Genomic DNA, 23,900 nt, shown 5'->3' on the forward strand with positions numbered 1-23,900 from the left:
CAATTTTAAGTCACTTCTCTAAGGTTGACTGATGTTGGCTGTTTTTGTAGCAGATGTCACTTCCTCAGGCCTCGCTTGCTCCGACTGCCCTTTGAACTAAAAAGAAAGTTCAAGTCAGCTGAAATTCCCAAATTCAGAAGAACACAAACCACAACATTTTCCCATGTAAAAATACCTTAAAATGTAACTGGTATCTGTCTAGTAAAATTGACTCCAGAGACTTTAATAATTTGTATTTAAATGTTTAACTATTAAAGTATTGCTGGCATAGTCACTGATGCGAATAACATGTATTTATTTTTAATGTATATGTGCAGAAAGATGGTTTGTGTTTGTGATATTATTTCAAAAAGTTTTCTGCTTAACTTTGGGATGTAAATGTCAAACATGGTGTAATTTCTTAAACCTATGGAGAAGTCTATAAAAGTTCCTCCTGAAATCACAAATTGGCTGATAACAATTTAGACACCACTGATATAGTAAGGCATCCAAGTTTTATTCAAGTAAAAAAAAAAAAATCTAATCTGACAGACTTATATCATGTATGATGCAAAAAAGCACAAAAAGTTAACTTCTGCAGAGCTCCCTAAAAAAATGTGCGAAAGATTTTTTTCCAGCTTGCTGTTCATCAATATTTAAGTAACAACAGCGGAAACCAGTTAACAAACTAAATAATAAAAAAGGTGCTGCTAAAAAAAATATTGCATTCTGTGAATATTACTTGAATATATGCTTTACAGTCTCACTACCTAAATCTCGTATACATCAGATACAAAAAACCTGAATCAGGTCTCTAAGAAAATAGGATAGTGAAACATCTAAAAAGACAAAAATGTAAAAAAGAGGACTTGATTTCAATTCAGTATCTTCTGAAAAATAAAGGACAGAACACTAATCATACTGAGACACTCTTATTGTCTTAATTAAATTTTTTTTTTATTATTATTATTTCTAGAGAAATTCTTCTGTAGTGCTCATGAAGTTACGGAATTATGGAGTGTCAAAGAGGCCAAAAACAAATCAAGAAATGTATCAGGAAATGAATAAATGTAAAAAATAAACTATGTACCATTACTTGATGAAATGTAAAATTAATTAAATGCTCCATAGAAAATGAAATGAAATATTTTATTACATGTTGAAATTAAATGTTTAAATTTTTTTTTTTTAAGATATACTTATTTGCAATTACATTCCATATTTGTTCTTATTTAGGTAACGTTTATCTGATCAACCATTTGTGAACTGATGTGAATAAACAGTTTAGCAAAATACAAACAACTTTGGAAAACCATTATTTAATGACCTGTCATCCAGAACATGAAAAACGTAAGCATTTGAAGGAAATAGCTACAGCTTTTTACATCAAAAAAGTTGTAGCAAAAAATTAAAAGAAAGAAATAATTTTTAGAGGTCCAAAGTATGAAAATATTCACTTTGGGTTATGATGCCATTATCAAGAGGAATAGTAGGTTGAAGCCAAATGACAAGCAAAACAGGCATTTCTAGCTCCACATAGGGAAGAAATGGCTTCTTCTCAGCATTACACTTCTCAAAATTGAGTCAGAAAAACAAAAAAGGAAACTAAAGTTCGTCTGGCAAGCTGTTGACCATTGGTGCCAACACAAGGCAGCAAAGGTGCTCTGAAACTTTACAGAAGTTGCACTAGTCTTTGGAGCAAACGAGTCTGGTAAATTAATTATTTGCTACTGCATTTGCATTTGCACACCTGCTAATCCGCAAGTACAGCAAATAGCAAGTACAGAGGGAGAGCATGACTGTGCCACTCACCGGCCAGTGAGGTTTTTTTGCTAAGAATGTTGCAGTTTTTACTACAGTTTACTACTGTGTTTTATTTTCAAATTTGAAAATAGCAGTTTTAATGAATTATTGCAAAATTCACGCAAAGAAAGTTGTAAAATCTATTTGGTGAAGTACTGTATGAATATTTGCAATGCGGAGGATCTGGGTAAAAATTCCAGTTGTGTGAGGAAGTGCAGCCAGCATAAAAACTTTGCCTAGTGTGTGAACAAGAACAAATTGCTCCTGCTGAATGTGGGAGCAGCTGAAAGGACACGCATGCAAACAAAGACGTCATTTGAATTTTGTCTGTAATCATATTTCGGGGACAGCATGTGCTGCAAGCTAGGGTTTAATTAATTAATTCCTAGGTATGTGAGCAGAGATTAAATGACATACTGGCTGAAATAAGTCCTCCTATCCCTATATTATATGCATGGCTGATTTAGGAATCTTTGAGCAGCTGATTGGTTGCATACTTTTGGTCACTCTTACTTTGTAGCCAGTGTGTTTCAGCTGAGAAGGTGAACAGAAAATTTAAGGACTAAATCCTTTCACAATTTTTCCAGTTGAGAACCACAAATTTGTATTTGCTTGTATTTAATTTCCAATTGCCTTCAAGAGACACGTTACTGAAATAAAGGATAAAATGAACCCAGAAAACAGTTAAGAAACCCAGCTCTGCAACGCAAATACAAAAACAAAAGAGAACCTACCATTTGAACTACCATAAAACATGGTGGTACAACATGTTGGGGTTCTGCACAGGTTCTTTTCAGTAGGGTAAGGAAAGCCCAACAGAGTAGACCAAAAATATTGGATGAATCTAAATACAGACCAAGTCCTGGAACAAAAACTTTAAGAAGCAGAAAAATATGAGACTGGGCTGAAAACTTCCCTTTGAGCAGAAGAATGTATTTGAATCACGGTGAAAGTGGGTTTCTATAAAGCATGTTCTCCAAATTTTTCCGATTTTTATTTAGAAAATCAGACATTGTTTGACTCTCACTTTGAAAGTATAGACTAATTTATGTTAGTTTATCGACAAACTCCATAAATTACAATCAGGTTGGCAGCAAGAACGTGACAAATTATGAGAAGGTAATTTTTATGGCCCTCCATTGCTACCATGCTTGTTCATTTAGTCTTTTAAAGAAAATTTCCCTTATTGTAGTTGTAATAGTGTTTTTTTGTAGCACACATAAGAAACCTATTTTATTTTATTTTTTTTTAACTTCATCTTAACAAAAAAGGGTACAGCAGACTTACATTTTCTGGTGGTCACTGACACGATTTCTGAGCACTGTGATCTGTGTAAAAACATATACGAAGAAAAACTTACTCAACTGGTTGGAGATTAATGACAAAGAAAAAAAGATAAAAAATATTGTCTGAAAAAACACCCAAAAAGATCCGTATCTCTAGGTAACAACTTATTTGTAACTCTGCATGGAGAAGCATATTTATTGTATGTATGAATAAACATAAGAACTAAGACATAAAACATGTGGAAGAAAATATTTTCTTTTATCCCCATCACTCTATGAAACCATTTTTTTTTCTTTCTGTTTGATAGTTTAAACAACCCCACTAGAGGAATGATGGGCGGAATCGATCAGTTTGCTCTGCAGATAGGGCCTGCAGAAAACATCTAGTAAAAGCCTGTAGATAAGGCAAAAAATAAAAATAAGAACATCGTGTAAAGCCTTTTGAACTAAGCATACAATTTTCTACAAAGACAAAGAACCCCCATAATGCATTTCAGAAGAGACATATAACTTTCTCAGAGATTTATTGTATAAAACACACATTGCCTGGACAAGAGGAGGGGGGTTATGGCGCTTAATCTTTGTTGTAATAATATGCACTCAATAAAATGTCTTTAGTGTTTTAACAAGAGCAGTTGTTGCAATGTGTGCTAAAAGGAAAAGTGAGGCCATATTTTTAAAATCCTGAGTTTCTTGGAAGATGACTTTTTATGGGGGTCAAAGGTCAGCAATTAAACATGCATACTCTCTAAAGGAGGAGAGACTGATATTTTGCTCATTTTCTGTCAATCTGAAACCCTAAAAAAAATATATATATATTGAAATTTCTGACACCTTTAACGTTATGCAACTAGAAAAAGTTTCATCATTATATGTTTTTCTTTACAATGAGCTTCTGTTCAAAAACCATCTTTTTATCATTGTGATTGTTGAAAGGTGTCATATCTGTAAGACAGTTGCATGCTGCTTTATCTGCTGGTGATCTCTGGCTGAGATCTATTTATGATGACAGATAATGTGGTTTTGCAAAGCTTCTTTGTATAAAATCATTTCTTTCACCGTCCTCATCCTGGAATGAGTCATTTCCAAACAATTTTATTGTTTGTGCACTTCCACAGTAATAACAATTCAGCACTTTTACCTCATACTTCTGCTTGGTGTACTTAAACTGAAGCTCAAACTTCTCTGCCTCAAGCTGTCGCATAGAATCCCACAGCTCCTTTGCTTTCTCTCTGTGCAAAGGCAGAAAAATTAAGTGGAATATGTTAATTCCTAAATAAAAGGAAGCCGAAACTGGAGCTTTTCCTTGATGTACTAAGGCTTTAAAACACACATCGGTTCCTTCTACCTCAGTTTGTCCTCCTTCAAGTGATCGATGTTTAGCTCTTTGCGGCGGTCATTTAGGATTTTCCTCTTCTTTTCCCTTTCTGTCTGCCTTTTAGTTCCAGGTTGTGCTTGCTGGAAATCAATAGATAATTTTTCAAACATTTTCCAAAAAAGCATGCTCAGTTTCTATAAAAGTATATATTGTTTTTATTAGTTGGCAGGTTAACTACCGTATATCCAGTAAAACTCAGGTTGGATAAAATCATTTTCTTCCTTGCATCATCGTCTGCTTTCTTCTTAGCTTCTTCTTCCTCTTTTCTTGCTTTCTCTTCCTAATAATTAAAAAAGAAAAGAAAAACCTTTGATCTACGATTTCCTATTCAGCTAAAAAGTTCTGAAATTACACAGTTAACTTGTTAAACTGTATAGGCAGCTGACAGCCTTTGAGGTCTGGACGTGTTTTCAGCCTCCACTTACAGCTAGTCTGGCCTGCCGTTCTCGTTCCCTCTCAGCTCTAATCTTCATCTGCTCAGCTCTCTCAGACCTGCGTTTTTCCTGGAAAAGACAACGAGTTAAACCTTAAAGATCAGGAGCAGTCTTTAAAAACCAAATAATCAGCTCATCAGAGAAACTGACATGAACATACAATGCGATCTGTGAGCACAAGCAGCTCCTCCTCTTCCTTCTTTCGCTTCTCAAAGTGATCTTCAATCAGGGTGCGCAGCTCAGTCAGGTCCTTTTCCATTCGCTTCCTGTGGATGTCCTGGAATTAATGTGTAAAACATGAGTACAAGACTTATCCAAACCCCAAAGAGCTGGCAGGTTCTTTGGTTAGCTCTGAGATTAACTCACATCAAAGTCCACTTTTTCACCATCTGGGATCTTAAGAGGGGCCAAGCCAGGCACAAATGCAGGCCTAAGAGGCATGTATGGAAATCCAATAATCAGTGCTTCTCTTATTGGGTACAATATAGCAACTTGCAGAAGTATTCATACCCTTTTACACACTTTCCATAAGTTGTCTTGTTAGAACCAAAACCTTCAATATATTGTTAGTTATATGATTCTGCAGGTTCTTCAGCTTTTGAAGACTTTTCAGTTATTTGCGATATTAATGCTGTGCACACCACAGATATGACAAACTTATATCTGTTTGTTATATTAGTACAATGGGGGCATGTGGATAAACCTTGGAGTCTATTCTTTCAGTCTTACAGATAACTTTCAGTGATGACTCACCGCTACACACAATGCGTGTGTGTAGCTGCTGCTCTCACTGGGTGTGTCCCTGCTGAACTGTAAGAAGCTCTTTCAAACAATATTCTGGGCTCATTCCACATTCCTTATTCCCTATGGCAGTAGCAGGAACGCCGTACTGTAATCTGAACAATCTTCTCTGTCTGGTTGAGAGTAAAAATGTCCTTTTAGACCTTAAGTCCTGTTTTATTCATTTTCTTTATTGGGATGTTATTTAAAGTGAGGTAAAAAGCAGTGATAAGCAAATAGTGTTCCCATCTAGTCCTAATTACTTTGTTGGAATTTTATATGACAGTCCAACATTCTATATTCAATGGTCTGAACCGCCATACAGGAGCGGAGCTAGATGGGGGGTCAGGGGTGGCCGTGGCCACCCTTACCCTATCATTGGCCACGCCTGTGGCCACTCCCACCAGTTTTCCCTCTAAAACAGATGGTGGCAGCAGTAAAACTCAAGTGGAGTATTCAAAACATTTTAATTTTTTGTGGTCAATAATACACATCCACATACTAATGTCAAATATGATAAGTACAGAATTCATGCGCTTCCAGAGCTAGGTTTTGGGTTATATGGGGTAAAGAGAAAATTATGTCTCTGCAAGTCAAGTAGGAGTCTTCATTAAATTAATGATAAATAACAATTTTAATAAAAACCTATCAATTAATTAATTTATGTAGATAGTAGTGCTTGTAAATATAAATTTTATGCAGAATGATTGACACAAGTGCCCCAGAACTCAAAACTGAAAGAGTTTTATCCACTATGCCTTTTATCTTGAAATTACGGATGTTTAAATATACGTGTCTATTTGTTAGCAAAGGCTGTAGGAAAGTATAGTTTGTCTTTATTTAGAAAATATAGATTTTTTGCTCGTTAATTTTCCTGTTGGAAGAGTGTAGATTGGCCCTGAGGTTCTGGTGCCAATCTGCTTTCGGCCACCCCTCAGTGTGCATTGGTTATTGCCTGGCCACCCTTATAAAAACTTTCTGGCTTCCCCTCTGCTGCCATATTTATTATTTTTTTTTTTTGCGTCATGTTTATTTTCTCCCACACTGCTTACATTTGATCACTGCTGCACTTTAAGGATTGCAAATGTCACGAAAGCTGTACAAAACAAAATTTCTTACAATTTTCTTTCAAAATGTTGAATTTTGTATACGCTCTGTGTATGCAATAAAAGTTGTCTAAGTCTAACAGGAAGGTATGTTTAATCGACTTGTCTTTATTTCTATTCCCCTCCATACTGTCTGATATTATGAAAATACAATATGAACCATGTAATTTGTATCTCAGTATACACCCAGCTAATCTGTGAAGCCACAGCTATGTAAGAGGATTAGTGAACACATTGTATCCTGAGAACCATGGAAGGCATCAGACATGTCGACAATACATTCCTGAAGAAACGTAAAGCAGGTTATATTATGCAACATCAAGCTTCGACACATAGGGGACAGAGCAAACAGGTGCTCCCTTCACGAAAGTAGGACTGCTTTGCTTGCGGGCAAAAACACTGGTATGACTGAAAACATGTCCTTCCAAACACAGCACAAACATGCAGTGGAATGTCTGTTCTTCAGCAGAGATTGGATTGCAGAGAAAGTAGATGGGAAAATGAATTAAGCTAAATATAGTATACAATAACTCTGACAGCCAAAAGGTATAGAATTTATAAAATCAAAATATTTAAGGAAATCATTAACTGTCAAGGTCTGATAAAGTTAAAGAATAAAAAAAAAAATCACAAATAAAATATAGTTAAGTATGAAATATAATTAATTCCATTATCAAATAATGAAAAATGTAGTTAGGTAATGAAATGCACAATAAGTTAATCAAAGTCAGATGAAGTAATGAAATATACCTTAATTAAATTTTTTTAATGTCTAACTTTTTAACTCCATATTTTATGGATAAGAAGTGAAATATGACTTTTTAAAAGTGGCCCGCCTCTGACGGTGTATTTTGGAACTAGGTCATTGGACCACCTTTCAACAGAGCAATAACCTGAACATACAGCCAGAGCTAAAACTCAATGTTTAGATCAACTAGAATTTCCAAATCCAATTAATATCTTCTGGCAAGACTCGAAAACTCTGGGTCTACTTTGGTCTGTCAAACACTTTTTATGTTTATTTTTGTAATAGAAAATGAAAGCTATGCATCATTTAGATTTTTACATTAGTTACTTATTCTTGTTTGTCCATCACATTCAATCCCTCCAATAAATTAAAAGACTCGGTTCAGGAAAGGGTCAGGGGTATGAATCTCTTTTTATAAATTCAAAGTAACTACATGAGTAAAAAAAAAACTTGAGCTCCAGACTTACTTAAACTTGGGCTTTGAATCATCTGTTTACCAGGAATTGAATAAGAAAGTCAGATTAATGAGGGTAAATCATAATGTTGTAAACCATAAAAGGGGAAGTCATCTGCGGGAAGCTTACCTGCACCCACTCCATTTTCCTCTGAAGTGTCTGCTGATAGATTGGATGAGCAAAAGGTCAAAACTTAATGCAAAAACTCTTTATCAAGTGACACACACATAATCCCTGCCGGTTGTCCCTTAACAGTCTGTCAGTAACAACAGAGCCCTAAGGCAGGTACTGCTGCAGAGAGTGAGTCAGCTATCCCTAAACACCGACAATCACCTGTCAGGGATGATTGACTGCAGACACAAGAGGTATATCTGCATTTTTAGACCTTTAGATTGCTATCACTGATACTATCCACCCAGGTTTCCTCCACCCAAGTCTGTAATGCAAAAAAACAAAACAAAATACAATAAAACAAACTAAGGAAGCTCCTAATAAATACAAACATGAGCTCATAGATTACATTTCAATTAAAATGGATTGTAAAACAAAAAAATGTTGGCTTAACAATCACCTTTTAATATGTCACGTGATAAAAACGTTCATATCGCATGTATCCTAATGTCTGCTCAGAAATATTTCAATCCTAGAAGCCTTCTCAGATTAACTGTATCTATACACAAATTTAGGTCTCTTATATTAGACGACTTCTGAAAGCAATTAGTTGAAATTAATTTAATTGTAAGGGTATCAAATAAAAGAAGCCTGATTTTACTTCCACTTCATTAATTATTTCTACCTTGTTTCTTGTTAAAATGTCCTTTAAAATGTTATGTTCAGATTTTTTTGTTTTTGCCTGCAGTCTTTCCAGTCCATTTGAAATTAAATGCTTTTAAAGTTGTTTAAGTGTCTTATGTTTTTCAGTTACCCTCATCAGGTCTGTTTGAGAAAAAAAAACCTGTAATTAAGCCCCTCTAGGCATAGAATCTAAACCCTGTTTCACTGCAAAGAAGCTAAGCCAACCTGCATTTTAGGAGAACCTCTAAATGGCAAAAAAATGAAAGTGGGTATTGTCCGTGGCTCCTACTTCCCCAAGGTCCTCTGTGGAGAACACTTAGTGACCTACATTGCTCAGTTACAGCAACTGTACTCCACATAGGGGAGGAGATGGGAGCTGCTTTGTTACAGGAGTTGGCAAACTGCACTGGCAGCATCCCACACAGAGAGCTATAGAGACAATTTATCTATTTCATGCTGACATTATGCTCCCTTGGAAATCGAAGAGCAGATCCCCTGTGATGATAAGTAATTCAGACAGAGCAGGCTGAAACAAAGGTCAAAGTTCAAGCAGACACAAAAGCCCACAGCCAGCAGCCTCTGCTGTGGCGCCAAATGGATAAAAATAAAAAAAGACTGCACCATAAACCAGCAGAAGCAGATGCAGCCCGGTGGCTCTTTAAATAAATGTAGGTAAATCATGAGGTAAAGTGACAGACACATCAGCCTGCTACCTCTAACGCACTTACAAGACAAAGAGCTGATTTTCATAGACCAATTCTAATGTTAAACCACTAAATATTTCTTTTTTGCACAATAAAATGTTAACACTTTATGTAACATATTTTGTAAATTAATGGATACGATGTAATCCCAGCTTCTTTCTCTCGTTGCTTCAGAAATAAGCACTAGATTTCCTCGTGTCCTCATGAATCAGCAGCTTATACAATACACTTCTTTGTTGAAATGTGAAGACTTATCTGGATGGAATTTGGGTTCAATGATCCGAAAACACTGATGGAAGCTTACCTCTAGAAAAAAAAAAAAAGAGAAAGACAAGAAAACGGTTGTCTAAATAGATTACATCATTTCTTTTGTCAAATTATTCTCTCTGCAGAAATACTCACTCATAAGCGACCTCTTCGGTGTCCGACATGTTTCGGGACACAGTACCTACACACCAGAAAGGTGCTCCGCATTTACAACAGCAAAATAAAGTTATAAGAACATCTTGAACCTGCAGTAACTTACCCGGACTGTTTGTGTGATTCAGACAGTGCCCAGTGGGGAATTGTGTACTGTGTTCTTCTCTTTCGCTCCTAAGCTTTTAAACCCAACAGAGGATCACATGGCAGCAAACAGTCCATGACTACAACTGATGGACACATACCTACAAACAGATGGTAGATGGCCTTAACTAGAAGCGTTCTCTATGGATCTGTATTGCCTATTTTTACCTTTTGAAGCTTCGGCGGTAAATCACAGGATTAATGTCCTGAAAAAAAGTTTCACTGTTTCAGATCTGACTGACTTGCAAGTTGCATTTAATCCTCATAAACCTGCTCCTGCATGTAGATGCAAACAAAGAAGCATGGCTCAAATCTTATTTCGGGGAAGCAATTATAAACATTAAATACAATTATTTTAGAATGAACTTTACAGGCTTCACTTTCTGTAGCCTCTGTAAAAGTGACAGTTTTTACCGATATGGTAATGACTTTTACTGCTAAACTACCTCAGGGGTTACAATGAATAACATGCCACACACTTAACTGTCTCAATCTTTTGTACTTTGCCTTTAATCTCATCTCTGCCCTCACAAGCAATAACATGTTATCAACAACTGCTGTTATAGCCATGCCAAGCCCTCCGATAGTCTCTCTGTTTGCTGTAAGCCTCTATTGGACACTGCAGTGGGGACTATGACTCATTTCTCTCATCTGAGCTGAAGCCAAGCTGTAGCTGTGTTTGTAGAGTTGTCAGGCTGGGAGGTTCCCCTTCCACTTAACCCTCTCCTTCAGAGCAAAGGCGTTCCTGAATTATTATTGATTAATAGCTTATTTTTGAATTGTATGTGCAAATACTGAAGCAACCTGTCAGTGCATTTGCCAGTTCTCCACTAGTGCTAGTTGTAAAGCCATGACAGGAGTTACAGTATCTATGAAGCTCTGGAGGTATAAACTAACCTTCTCCGTTTCGGTTATTAATTTTGGCAAGACAAAAATGGTTATGGGAACTAAATAAATAAATATGAAGTCATATTTGTTCTTTAATTGATTGACTGCAGTCAATATATATATATATATATATATATATATATATATATATATATATGAGCTTAAAATGCTTATTTTCAGTCGAAAGATTTATTTAGCAGAAAAACATAGAATTTTAAAAACGAAACGCTCTTTAAAAACAAAATAAGATATTTTTTTCCCAAGATTGTAATTTTTTTGCATTTTTTCTCAACCGATTTTCTTTGATTTGGAAAGAATCCCATTTATCTTTCTGAAGGCTATTGTTTGGAAACCACACCTGTCTGGCTCCTAAGTCGGACAAAACAAACAAGAGAAAGTGATTGAGCAAAATGTATTTAGCTAAACTGGGTTCCTTAGTTCATCCGGGATTTCATCAGAATCCTTCAGTCTTCCAACAAGCATTTTGTCCAGTTTTACAAAACCAACAGTTTAATCCACTTTGGTGAAAACGGTGGAGAGAGGTATCAGGTCTAAAAAAAAAAAAAAGGCCCTTTATTCCACCAGACACTGCCCCCCTGTGGCAAAATGAGCTCCTGCAAGATTCAATCCAAATTAGAACATTTTTAAATATCTTTAAGAAATGATCTCTTAAAGCAAATATGTTCACCTGACTGTTCTAAGAATATATAATTTCTTACATCACAATAAAAAAAAAAATTAAGAAAAATATATATTTTTTTCTTCATCTTATTTTTACAGTCTGTATTTCAGTGGTGCATTCAGATGAACATATTTGCTTGTAGAAGAGTCCTTTCAAAGTAAAGGCTCTGGGGAGATCAAATAATGAGGACAGCTTCCTGCTGAGTTTTAGGATTTGTCTAAATAAATAAATAGATATAGATACTTTAGAATTACTCAAAGAGCACGGATCATGGCTTTGAGTTTGTTTAAAACCTTAGAGATATATAACTTTACACACCAAGAAAACACATTTTTAAATGGAAGTAGTTCCTATGTGATTAATAACTATTATGTTGGATAAAAATGTTGAGTAACATAGTATGCTACCAAAGGTTTCTGCTTTTACAGATTTTATGAATGTATAAGGAAAGCACGGACAAATGCCTAACATAATTGTATCACTACATTAAGATGATCCAGACTGATAATAAAGACTTGTTTAAAAGAATTGTCCAATTATTGTAGTGTTATATTCTTGCTATAATCTCAGTGAGTGTTTTGCATTTTATTTTTGTTTAGATGTTGACAACTGATTTGACTAATTTCATGTCATGTTTGCAGCAGAATGGAATAGTAAGTTAAATAGGTATCAGGAATATTGATTGTGTAGGGATAATAGGAAGGTGGAGGGGTGTGAATAAATAAGTTTCACTTCTTCATACTTTTTCAGTCATAAGCACTAAACTTTGCATATAACAATTATGCATGCCTTGTTTATAATATTTACATTTCAGTTTTTTATTGGTTTGTTTGAAATAAAGTTATTCATAGTTTGAATATTCATCAGTCCACAAAATCCATGCTTGAAATATGTTGAATACCTATTTATGCAATATTAAGCTACCATGAGCTATGAAACGATCAGTTTATGATGAATATAGATCTGTTAATAATCAGAGTAGAAACATGTTTAACCTCACAGACGCCATTCTTCAGGAGTCATTGGGACAAAATGTTCACAGCGGAGAGACAGAAAAATATCAGAACTTGTTTATTTCAGTAACATAGAAAACAAACCAACTGTGACCAGATGTAGAGTCTAAAATCGCTTTAAATTCTGTTTCTGCTACATTCAACGTGCATTTCCAGAGGTGTTTCTGAAGATGAAAGCCATCATGTCTTCATAGACCGCTGTTTTACTGCGTCTGGCCTTTGGCTGCATCAAACATTTTCTTGCGCCCCTCCATGCCTGACATGGCTTCCACGTTCTTCCTCCAGTCACTCACCTCCACTGTCTTTTCCTGTGGAATTAACATGTAAAAGGTTTGATTTTTTTAATTTTGTAGTCCTGCTGGTGGGAACGGTCAGGGGAATGTGGGATAGTACAGGAAAATTCGTTGTCCTTGGATTGCAAGATTTACAGTTTTAATTTTTTTTTTCAACAGTAATCGAAATGCTTTATTGATGTTACGTTTAATGAATGACTCCTTACAACAAAATGGCAAATCCTAAACACTCTCTCAGCTGCCCCACCCTCGGAAATGAAGTGGAAACAGGACATGGTAAATTGCTTGTACTGCTTTATTAATTGATTCTCTTATAATTCTGTAATGACTTACCTTTTCTGTGTCGTCCTTCTTGACCGATTTGAGGTTGGCTCTCAGATCCATCGACACCTTGTGCTTGGAGCCCAGCAGGGAGCGCAGGATAGCATCTGCAGAGACCCTGACCCTTCTCAGATTGGGCCTCTTGAACTTCCCTCGTAAATCTAGCACTTTGATGTTTAGGTCTTTAATCTGTGTGATGAAATCATAAGAGAAATTTTTATTTGATTATTTTAAGAAATTTAATGACTTGCCACATACAGCTTAATTTTTAGCTGAATTACTTGAGATATTTTGAAGATATATAATTAAGTATTAAGGGTTATGTGTGGTGTGTTTGAAAATATTTAATGTGTATTTTAAGGTGCATGATTACCTCTCTGGTGTTGTGCAAGACCTTGGCTTCAATATCATACCGTTCTTCATCTACTACATCTATTTTTGCATGCAGTTCCTCACATAATGCCTACAAAGAAAGAAATAATATTCTAAGTGTAACAAAAGGGAAATATTTGGGTCAAATATGTCTCTTCTTGTGAGTTTTTAACAGAGGTAGTTACCTTCAGGTCTGCCAGGGACATACCAGTGACTTGTAGGGTAGGAACTTTCTCTTCAAGGTATTTAGCTTTTTGCTCCTCTTTTTCTTCCATCTCCTGCTCCAGCTCTTCTTTGGCTTTTGCAACCATCAAGCTCTTATCAAAGACAACGATAACAAAAAGAGAAAATTAAAAGTTTAGAATTGACTTTGTTTAAGAGTGAAAACTATCCCTGCAAATCCTTCTTACCTTTAACATGAGCTTTCTAGAGGCTGAGATTTTAGATTTTCTCTACGAAAAGCAGATTTATGTTTCACTTCAATTCATTAACATTCAAAATCAGAAATACCTTAATAATCCCAATAGGAAATGAAATGAATGTAACATTTTATAATAGTTTAACTTAAACATCAGTGTTTGCTTTTAATGAAATCTGAAATCTTACCTCTGGCCTGTAAGGAGAACAGAAAATACATTTAAAGTTTGGTTTTAAAATATATTATTAATGTTAAGAATGTTTATATGAAAAAGAAATATCTATTGGCAGCATAAAACAGATACAACTTACTGGAAATAAAAGCATAAAGCAACACTTACTGCTTCTCAGGCATCATGGTCATGGTTAATCCTGGAAGACAAAAATACATTTGTTTTATTTATCGGCGCCTAAAAGTGGAGTCAGTCTTGCTCTAGAGCCCCAGTTGCCCTTAATTATGACGTCCAGTTAATCCCCAGTATGTATCCATCACACTAAAACCACCCTGCGGGTTTTAGATTATGCAGATTATCAAACACTGTTGAGGTAAACTGGTTCTCTTATTTTCTGTCACTTATCTTTGTTATGAACTAATTCATTAAATAAAAAAAATGTAGCAGAATTTAAATGTTGACATTTTCTAAGGTATTATTCCATGACCTCATGTGGTCTACTGGGAAAAATCACCCAATCGCCTTTCATTGCTGATAACACAATCCCCCCCCCCCACCTAGCAACAAAGTGATGTCTGGCAGGGAGAAGCATGCAAAGCCCCCAACTTGGGAATGCTTCCACATAGATTAGACCTCCTGCTTTCAGCCCCACTTTCTGCTGGATAAAAAGACACAAATATAGACCAGGCCTGTCGTTCTTGGAGCACCATTTGCATTTAAGAATTTCGGGTCTACTTCCCAAAATTTAAAATTTATTTAACCAAGTGAAATACATGATTTAGATCGCTTACAATGAAACCAATCCATTTTTTCCTCAATTTAAGGCTATATTTTAGTTTTTCACCTGCTGAAAGGATATTTTCAAAAGGTACATTTAATCTGACAAACACGCCTTATTATAATACTACTATTTGTTTATTAGGTCTTTTTTATTTATTTATTTTGTATTAAATAAATATATAATTTTCCAAATGGGATATGGAAAAGTTTTTTTTTATGTATGAACAGAGCAGCATCATTCTAAGAGATGTTTGTTTAAATTATTTTACCTCTAAGGAAGCAGAGTTTCCCTTATTGTTTCTGTTTTCACTGTGACCTTTATTGTATTTTGTGTAAAACACCCCTTTCTCTTATCATTGTATTTAGATGTTGGTTGGAAAAAAATTAAACATTTATAAAACTGACATTTTAAAGAAATTGTTTATTATGCTATTTCCTGACAAAGCAGATTTCAATAAAAATTTAGTAAAAGTTACATTGTGTTGATAAATGATACCAGAAAATATAGTTTTAGGAGCCTATTCGATGCTTTGTTCTAAGTAGATATTATTTACGGTAGGCAAACTAAACTTTAGATACCATTTCTGAAATAAGATTTTTAATGAAAGTAAAAATGTATTTTTTTCCTTACCTTTATGTGTTGATGCTACAGAATCAGAAGGAAAATGTGATGCAGAGAAGAATGAACCAGAAGGTTGATCTGCTTTTCTCCTTCCCCTCTCTTTATCACAAGGGGACTGAAATAGAAAACACACTAATGCGCCCACTACTAGAGGGGGTGGTCTCAGGATAACATTGTGTGGCATGTGTTGTTTTGACACATAGCTACTGTTCTTTTTTTGTTTGTTTTTACAATTATCTAAATAAATCAGCATCTTTTTCTTACATAAAATATACAATTTTTGCTCAAATTCAATGACATTTCTTAACAATTAGGAATTTTAAGTGTCTGCAGCTCTCCTCTCTGAGATAAAAGGCTGAGGGGTCTTTGTCTGAATAAATGACTGAGGGTTTTGTGAATTTTAATTTATTGAGATCATTTAACCTAGTGTTCCTAGAACTAGAAATAAACAGAGGTATCATCTACTTTATATGCTCCTCAGCCATGAGGCTTTAAAGCTGAAGTATGCAGAAACTGCTGTTCCGTCAAACAGGCCTGGAAGCATTACCTGCTTTCTCAGGTCAAATCTTTATTTTAAATTAGCCTTTATGTTTCATTATTACTTGAACTATGATGTAATGCATTACATATATCTCTATTTCTTTTTCTTTCTCTCTTTCATGTAAATGTGAAGCACTTTAAGTACCTCTATGTCTGAATTATGCTATAAAAATAAACTTGACTTGCCCGTTCAAAGCTGTGAGTATGCAGGTTGTAAAGAAACCTGTCCAAAACCTTTTGTCTGATTATAAAGTCTGGTTATAAAGTACTAAGGTTGTGTCAAAGCGCCCCCTCTTGGCAGCACTGGGCTGTAAATTAGCAAAGATCACAAAAAGAACCAGTGTTACACATTTAGAAGTAGTTGGGAGTCCTCTAGTGGGCTAGATGAGACTGCAAGGACTCAGAACCTGCAAGTTCTGTTTGGGCCACCTGTTTATCATAGATAACTGTTTCCAGCTCATATCAGTAATTAATTGCCTTTTTCAGGACTGGTTGTTGGGCTTTTAATTTGTAGTCGATTCAATCAGGTGTTTGTGCCTTCACAACCACTTAGACAGTAAAATTACCAGATCCGCTTTTTTGTGAAGTATTTCACATATGTCTTCATATTCATGATCATTCTCTACCACCTTTGGAGGTGTTCCCTACTTTGACCTTGGGGTTTCCAGCCCATACTCTGCACAGATGTTCCTGTACACTATTCCAGCCACTTGGTTATGGCGCCCGTTGTAAGCTTTCTCTGCCAGCATCTTGCACCCTGCAGTTATGTGCTGGATAGTCTCAGGGGCCTCTTTGCACAGTCTGCACCTGTGGTCTTGTCTGGTGTGGTATACATGTATATAGTTTTCTCTCATGTTTACCTGTAAGTTGCTTTCTCATCTACTTCTCTTGCTCTTTTCTAGTGTTAGGATAAATATCACTAATGAAGTGTGAGTCAATTACACTTTAATATTAGCTGCATGTTGTGTGTCAGAACTGATGTTTTCCCCAGTAGTTTATCCTATTAGGCCAGTTCCTCTGTCATGCTATATACAGTTATGATCTTCATTTTGTGCGTGGCAAATATTTGGGAATGAATAAGAGCGGTGTCCTTCAGCTAAGAACAAATTGTAATATTTTTGATAAGCCTGGAGCCATGGATGTCTCCTCATTTTCAGACATGTATGATGTAAAATGTGATGATCTGGCAGACTGGTATAAAAGGCTTCTTTAACTGTTAATCGTGGCCACTTCCCATGAAGTGAGCCCAGCTGGTAAGCAGCTGCCTTCTGTAACTCTAAGCAACTTCTCTGTTCTGAGTAAGATTACAATTACTATCAAAATCTGTTGTCGTTTGTCATGGTTATTTAATACATATATGTTATGAAGTGTTATTTAAAGAGTTTGTCCCAAGTGATTTCTTTTCAGGAAAAAGAACCTGAGAGAGAAAGCTTCAAGGTATAGACACAAAGCCTGCCTTTAACAATAGTTTTTTTTTTTATTTAGTTTTGTCTTCACTTTAATTTAGGGATGTCAAACTGGTTCCAGAAAGGGCCGTGTGGCTGCAGGTTTGTTTTTCCAACCAAGAAATAGCACACCAGACTCCATTCATCTCATCACGTCATTGTGAAAGACTGGACTCACTTGATGAGATGACTGGAGTCTGGTGTGGTATTTCTTGGTTGGAAAGAAAACCTGCAGCCACACGGCCCTTTTTGGAACCAGTTTGACATAACTGCTTTAATTGGTGATTATTACCCTTGCCTGTTTCTCTCTTTACGGTTTAAAACCTTTTCCCTGACTCAGAGCTTTCAATAATTACAATATTCAGTTTACATGTTTCCCTTATTATCTGCACTTGTGTTCTCTTCAAAACAGTTATTCATGCATCTTTTGCATTAACTTCAGTATATTTAGTCAGTTTAAAACTAGTGTTTCATGTTTGCAGGGTAGGACATGAGACAATTGTATTAAAGTAACATGCATGGATTATTTTTTTAAGTTGCCATTCCCCTCTTGTATTGATGGATCCTCTGCATTTCTCCGCACATACAGTCAGTTTTTCAACAACTTCTTCATTGTTTTATTGTCGTTAATAAAACTGTATATTCGACATTCAATTTTCAAATGTTATGCTCAAAATATAAATATCATAGTAAATGTTTTTTCTGTTATCAGCGGTCCGTCTTTTCTAACATTTTACTTCACAGGATATAATTCTTGTAAAAGTATTGGACTTAATTTTAATTTGAAGAAGACAATTTCAGTAAAGAAAAAAGTGAGCAATTCAGATGGTGCAAAAAACCTTTTCATGCAACATTTTCCCCAGCACTATCAAACAGCTTCAGCAGAAGATGCAGACAGCCATACTCTTGCTGTTTGTTCTGTCAATGAACCAGACTGGGTCTTTGGACCTGAACTTTCTGTCCACATCCCTGCTTGTTTAGATGGGGAATGCATTCATGTCATATTTGGATCATCTGAAAAAAGGGAAAGCTCATTAATTTCTGCTTATGAGCTTTTTTGTAACAGTACTTACAAACTCTGACGTCCTGTATTTTACAAGGTTGCTTCAAATATTTATTGATGAGATTGGTTCTTAGATGTCTAACCGTATCCCACTGACAGTCATTTAAAAGATTTGTCACACTTCTTTGGGAATGCTCAGGATAAACAGCGAGAGGCTCTCTGATATTCCAAGATCTAAACAGATAAATGGAGATCAAACATCTGTAGTCACTGCTGTGAATCTGTAGAATAATTTCTCTCTCCCTGTCAAAACTGACGAAAGGTCAGGAAATATCAAAGAGATATTAAAGATACTACTGGCATTTAACTTTGGCAGAAAATGTTCAGTTGGTGTTTATTTTGTCTAATATGGCCTAATTCAATTTGTTTATTCTGTGCTATAACATTAAATCATTTGGATCCAGCTTATGTTTATAATTCATTTAATAGCATTTAAATTCTGGGATTTTTTTTTCCATCTTGTTTTTGATGTATTGTAACTGGATCATGTAGTTTAAGCTAAAGGTTGCCTCTCAATGAAAAACTACATGGAGTTTTATTTTCAAACTCCCTTAAATGTTTCTTATAAATATATGAGAAATGACAGAGGCGTTGTTTTTAGTCAGTAGTTTTACATTTGCAAATTCTAGGTTTGATAGTTTTGCTCTTTGAATGGGTTTTTGGTTTAGGTTTGCAGCTGATGCTGCTCACCCACTTGGATGTCGGTGCTGGAACAAACAGCTGCCTCCACCCTGACACCCACCTCCTCCGCCATAGCTGCCTGGCACTAAGACCAGTGTGCCAGCTCTACAGCACAGCCAGAGATGAAGCAGAATACCATGCCTTTGTTGTCCACTACAACAGCTTGCTGTCCCTCTTTAGGAGGATCAAGATTCAGAAGAGATGCAGGAACGGAAACACTCAAAAGTTTGTAAGATGAACCTCAGATATTTCCACAGTGAAATCTATAAAGTAAATCAATCAATCCATCAACAAAAAATATTTTGTTTAAAGATGTAAACAAAAAAAAAGAGTTGTGCTTTTTTTCACTTTTCAAAATACTCAATTTGTTTTGTACAGAAAAGATGTACATCATTAATACAATGGCCTTTCCTGTAGAAGAACATTATCTTAAATCAGGTAGATTTCAGTTTGTTCATACTTTCTTCATTTACATTAAAATCACCATGATTACTTTGTAGATATAGTCTTTATTTATTTTTTTATGCAGATCATTAACACTAAAGTGGGGCAAATAACATGCTCAACCAAATATAGACACATTTCTGCTTTTGAAAATGTTGAGCACATGTGAACAACCTTCCAAAGCACCTAGGTCTGTCAGCTATATGTGTGAAGAAAGCAATTTTTTTATGCATCATGTCCAGCAGAAAAAAAAAAACGTTACAGGATTGATGCAAAGAACCATGAATCTGTGATATTTGAGGACACCAGATATCAGTTCCTTGTTGGCTGAGGGCTTCAACTTCACTGCGAATGAGCTAAGGCACCTGCTCCCTGACCAAATCCAAAGCCTTTTGGGCCAAAGTTCTTTGCGTAGCACCCTGGAGAGAAAAATGTAAAAAATTAGGAGGGACAATGATAAAATTCAACTACACGTTTAACACTTCTGAAGCCAGAACAATAATCCATTGCCCATATAAAGGCAATGGATTATTGTTCTTTGTTCAAAACAAAAAAATTATACAGATACAAAGCAATGTTGAACATTTGAGACAAAGATTACATTTTTTTTTATCATGAATTTGATGCGGTACATTTAACAGCCACTGGGTAAGAGGCAGTCTGAACTAGCCAGTCCATCACAGTACGACACAGAGGCATGCAGGATAGAAAACCATGAACACACAGCCAGGGACATTTATAGAGACCAATTAACCTTAAGTCTTGCTATTTGATTGTGGAAGTAACCCTGTAAACTCTTGGAGAGCCCATTCATGGACATGGCCCAAGCTGTGGCTAAACCTAGGCAACAGTTCAATATGTGCAACCTGTGGTTTACAAATTCTACAAATAAATAGAATATGTGCTATGTACTTTATATATGTTAAAGTTTTTGTTATGATTATTACATGACTGCAAATACCTAGGGTAGCAGTTTGATTTAAAAATATCAGAAAAAAGACACAATAGCTAATGCTATTTTCAATTTGACAGCTAATCAATTTAGAGTTTAATTTCCAGTTTGGGTAAACACACCTTTGCAGTAGATTTCTCCATCCCTGTCAGCAAGGGTTGTTGACTCCAGGCCTTTACCACACTTGGCACAGCGAAAGCAGCCCTTATGCCAAGACTAACAGAAAACAAACAAACAAAAAAAGCCAATGTCCCAATTGAAATTGGTGTCTTTCTTATTTGTATAGGTTAAACCGGTAAACACGTATGTAGTATTTTAGTTTTTTCTTACATTGCCTCCCCCGATAACCTTCTCTGCTGCATACACTGTTTTTCCACATCGTGGACACACTTCTGATCCTGCTGCTTTCTGGGCAAACTTGGAGGCATTTGGATTATTTGTAGGTCGATGAGGAGCTTGTCTATCAGGAGAAAGATATTTATTAATTTATCAGCAATAAGAAATCTGGTCAGGGAGGAAGTAGAATAATTCAAATAGGATCCAAGTGTTTATACATTTTTGTGAACCTCATGCCTACTTGGTTTTAAGTTATATAAGGACTTCCTCTGCTTATGGAGCTTTATGTTACACTTAGAGGTTAAATGATGGAATAATTTAGGAACTTGCTCACTCTTCAGGCTTGATGCCGAGTCCCTCTCCTGTGTCCATGCTCAGCGTGCCAGCTCCCCCTCCGAATCCATAGCCTTTTGGCCCATACTTTTTGCCATAGCATGACTTGCAGTAGAGTTCGTCTACATGTACAGCCACTGTCGTGCTGTCCAAGTTCTTCTTGCACACCACTTCAGTAAGAAAAATGTAAAAAGAAAAACACAGACACTAATTTTAATGCACCAGTTGTAGTCAGTCCTTTATAATCAAGTTAATTCTAAGTTTTTTTTAAAGATAATCATTGTATTCTTATTTGAACCCTAATTTTGTGTGACATTTAAAACAACAAAGGGGTGTAGGGACTGTAGAAGCTCTGCCTTCATCCTTTTCAGATACAAAACCTTTTTCTCCGTATAAGGAAGACCAGGCCTTTGTCACATTTATTCTTGAACCAAATAAGGTCTGCGATGACTGAGTGGAAACCTTAAGATGTTCTCTGCTCGTGCCAAATTCTCCGCATTCTTTCACGGTAGCTGGTATTACTTAATTCAGTCAAAAAAAAATTGTAAGCAGAAATTTAAGTACTTACTGCACCGAAAACAGGATTTATGCCAGCTCTTCCCTTCACACTGCACCTCCTCGGCAAAGTAGACAGTTTTCTGACAGCAACCACACTTGTTTCCTCCCCCAAAAGGCATTCTGAAACACAAGGCACCAGCTTGTATACATTCCCCATTCCCTGTATATGTAATGTTCAGACAGAGCATCTACAACACTCTAGGCTTGATTCAACAATAACTATAAAAGGAAAAGTGTCTGTTTGCTCTGACATATTGCTTTCCTCCTCTCCTAATCCTGTTTCCTTGAGTCTGCTGGCAGTTTAGGATATCAAAAGAGCGATTCAGAAAACACTGTAAAATGCAAAGAAGCTGTCAGCATGGAGCAGATAGCAAAATAACATCCTGCATAAGCTCTCAATATAAATACAATATAGCTGTGCAATATGTTAGGTTTTCTTTTAGTTACTTTATTGAGGATTACATCATGAGTTACATGAAGGAACTGGTGCGCAGCGGACAATTTTCTTCTTGATTTTTCTCAATTAACAGGGACCTCTCAATTTTAGTTTGCTTTTAATTTTTTTAATTAGAAGGTAAATTGGCCTAGAACAACCCTTTAATCTGGATACAAGAAAGGAAGCATGTATTCTTATTTTATCATTAAAAGCCGCCACAATTGCTCAAGTTTTATTCATTTGTAAGACATTCTTTATTTAAAAACTCTACATCTTGAAACACTTAAAATATGAAGAATAGAGGAAACTGAGTAGATTCATAAAGTACATATATGATGAAAGATGTTTATTAAGTATTCAGAATAAATTTAACTCCAAACTTACCTGTTCTGAAGTAAAAGGCTGTCCCTGGATGTGCTGGAACTAATAGAAAACTGAGTTGAGAGCAGAAATTAGGTCTGATGAAGAGAAGCTGAGGAAGGCTTTGAGGACACCAGCCTAAACTAAGGGAGGAGTCAGGATAGAGAGACACAGTAGGAGGGGGTTAGTGAGTGAGGTCTGTTTGAGCTACCTTCCTGCAATGTTTAGATAGAACCCTTCCCAATCCACCTGATCAAATGAGTTGCTCCTTAGCAGGTCTTTGCTGAGCTGATGACATGCAGAACAAGTTATCAAGTCCAAGAACTTTAAACATCATTTTGACTTGGACAACTTTTATTGTTATTTTGTACACACAGAGTTTATGCAAAACAAAATTTCATTTTGTACAGCTTTCAGAACATTTCCCTTCCATAGAGTGCAGAAGTGACCAAATGTAAACAGTGTGGTTGAAAAGACATGGTGCAAAAACGCATTGATATGAGAAGAGGAGCCCTGATGATCCTCTCTGCTGTTATCACCACTCTTCTCACTTCACACTACAATCAGTGATCCATCAGTTCATACAGTAGTAGCCATTCAAAATGTCCCCACTTTCCTTGATGGGTCCTCGGCTGGTCCCCTACAATTCCTTTTTAAACATCAATCTTTGTACTAAAATATTCTTTCTGTCAGGTTTTGTTGACATTAAGATCTAAAGAGAAGCGTCATCTCCTTGTCAGACTCTGTAATTCAGTGAAAGGGTAAAGTCAGAGTAAAGTAAAAAAAAAAAATTGCATGCCCAGCAGAAGGAGAGAGTCCCTCCGGTGGCTGGAGGTTGGAGGAGATTTTGCTGGGAGTTGCATGGAAATGGGCTGCCATTTGAGTGGGAAGAGCAATATTGAATGGCTGCTACTGTACATATATTAAAATACTTACAGTGTTAAGCACCCATCTAGGCACAGACTCCCTGGGGCATACTGTCAGAGGTGGGGCTGTCATTCAGTCTGAGCCTCTGACCATCAACAAGAAGCAAAGTGGGTCTTTCCCAAGGAAACAACAACTGTAACCATTGGGGTGGCTGGATCTAGCAGGGGCTAGACCCAGCAACCAATCAGTTACAGGACAAACCCCTTCCTTGCAGTGTTGCTCAGGTTCATTT

General features: G+C 36.1%; 3 protein-coding genes across 8 annotated transcripts; all 3 read right to left on the reverse strand.

The window, feature by feature from the left end:
- Nucleotides 1-56: 56 nt before the first annotated feature.
- Nucleotides 57-10,092, reverse strand: LOC107089160 (troponin T, cardiac muscle isoforms-like). Of its 6 annotated transcripts, XM_015381794.1 has the most exons (12): nucleotides 9,995-10,092; nucleotides 9,871-9,916; nucleotides 8,099-8,133; nucleotides 7,982-8,003; nucleotides 5,247-5,310; nucleotides 5,041-5,157; nucleotides 4,872-4,949; nucleotides 4,625-4,726; nucleotides 4,417-4,526; nucleotides 4,210-4,300; nucleotides 3,070-3,110; nucleotides 57-96 (listed from the first exon to the last, which is right to left on the reverse strand). In XM_015381794.1, the coding sequence occupies exons 2-12, from the start codon at nucleotides 9,897-9,899 to the stop codon at nucleotides 57-59; spliced, it is 729 nt and encodes a 242-aa protein (XP_015237280.1). In that variant the 5' UTR covers nucleotides 9,900-9,916; nucleotides 9,995-10,092. The 6 variants fall into 6 exon arrangements, with proteins under 6 accessions (XP_015237280.1, XP_015237279.1, XP_015237278.1 ...); XM_015381792.1 differs by lacking the exons at nucleotides 57-96; nucleotides 3,070-3,110 and having other exon boundaries at nucleotides 3,184-4,300; nucleotides 8,099-8,130; nucleotides 9,995-10,089; XM_015381788.1 differs by lacking the exons at nucleotides 57-96; nucleotides 3,070-3,110 and having other exon boundaries at nucleotides 3,185-4,300; nucleotides 9,995-10,091.
- A 2,575-nt stretch (nucleotides 10,093-12,667) lies between these two features.
- On the reverse strand, nucleotides 12,668-15,702 carry LOC107089161 (troponin I, slow skeletal muscle-like). The gene is made up of 8 exons (XM_015381795.1): nucleotides 15,603-15,702; nucleotides 14,360-14,390; nucleotides 14,208-14,214; nucleotides 14,012-14,053; nucleotides 13,787-13,918; nucleotides 13,603-13,692; nucleotides 13,242-13,418; nucleotides 12,668-12,923 (listed from the first exon to the last, which is right to left on the reverse strand). Exons 2-8 carry the CDS (start codon nucleotides 14,380-14,382, stop codon nucleotides 12,819-12,821), a joined length of 576 nt encoding a protein of 191 aa, XP_015237281.1. The 5' UTR covers nucleotides 14,383-14,390; nucleotides 15,603-15,702; the 3' UTR covers nucleotides 12,668-12,818.
- Nucleotides 15,703-19,846: 4,144 nt separating this feature from the next.
- LOC107089146 (cysteine and glycine-rich protein 1-like) lies at nucleotides 19,847-22,898 on the reverse strand. Its single transcript, XM_015381747.1, has 6 exons — nucleotides 22,766-22,898; nucleotides 21,956-22,065; nucleotides 21,389-21,557; nucleotides 21,049-21,178; nucleotides 20,841-20,934; nucleotides 19,847-20,185 (listed from the first exon to the last, which is right to left on the reverse strand). Exons 2-6 carry the CDS (start codon nucleotides 22,062-22,064, stop codon nucleotides 20,109-20,111), a joined length of 579 nt encoding a protein of 192 aa, XP_015237233.1. The 5' UTR covers nucleotide 22,065; nucleotides 22,766-22,898; the 3' UTR covers nucleotides 19,847-20,108.
- Nucleotides 22,899-23,900: the final 1,002 nt, after the last annotated feature.

This window comes from Cyprinodon variegatus, unplaced genomic scaffold, assembly GCF_000732505.1.
Source record: "Cyprinodon variegatus isolate N-32 unplaced genomic scaffold, C_variegatus-1.0 Scaffold241, whole genome shotgun sequence".
In the NCBI taxonomy this organism is placed as follows: domain Eukaryota; kingdom Metazoa; phylum Chordata; class Actinopteri; order Cyprinodontiformes; family Cyprinodontidae; genus Cyprinodon; species Cyprinodon variegatus.

What these genes read in the sequence shown, in the direction of transcription:
- LOC107089161 (XM_015381795.1), bottom strand. Translation starts at nt 14,382, where the DNA reads ATGACCATGATGCCTGAGAAGCA. An exon ending in CTAGAAAGCTCATGTTAAAG is followed by an intron (nt 13,919 to 14,011) that starts GTAAGAAGGATT and finishes GTCTTTGATAAG; the next exon opens with AGCTTGATGGTTGCAAAAGC. An exon ending in AGAAGGACGACACAGAAAAG is followed by an intron (nt 12,924 to 13,241) that starts GTAAGTCATTAC and finishes TTAATTCCACAG; the next exon opens with GAAAAGACAGTGGAGGTGAG.
- LOC107089146 (XM_015381747.1), bottom strand. Translation starts at nt 22,064, where the DNA reads ATGCCTTTTGGGGGAGGAAACAAGTGTGGTTGCTGTCAGAAAACTGTC. An exon ending in TAAATCCTGTTTTCGGTGCA is followed by an intron (nt 21,558 to 21,955) that starts GTAAGTACTTAA and finishes TTCTTACTGAAG; the next exon opens with TGGTGTGCAAGAAGAACTTG. An exon ending in CTCGGCATCAAGCCTGAAGA is followed by an intron (nt 21,179 to 21,388) that starts GTGAGCAAGTTC and finishes TTCTCCTGATAG; the next exon opens with ACAAGCTCCTCATCGACCTA.
- LOC107089160 (XM_015381788.1), bottom strand. Translation starts at nt 9,899, where the DNA reads ATGTCGGACACCGAAGAGGTCGCTTATGA. An exon ending in GGAAAATGGAGTGGGTGCAG is followed by an intron (nt 8,004 to 8,098) that starts GTAAGCTTCCCG and finishes CCTGGTAAACAG; the next exon opens with ATGATTCAAAGCCCAAGTTT. An exon ending in TTGAAGGAGGACAAACTGAG is followed by an intron (nt 4,301 to 4,416) that starts GTAGAAGGAACC and finishes GCCTTTGCACAG; the next exon opens with AGAGAAAGCAAAGGAGCTGT.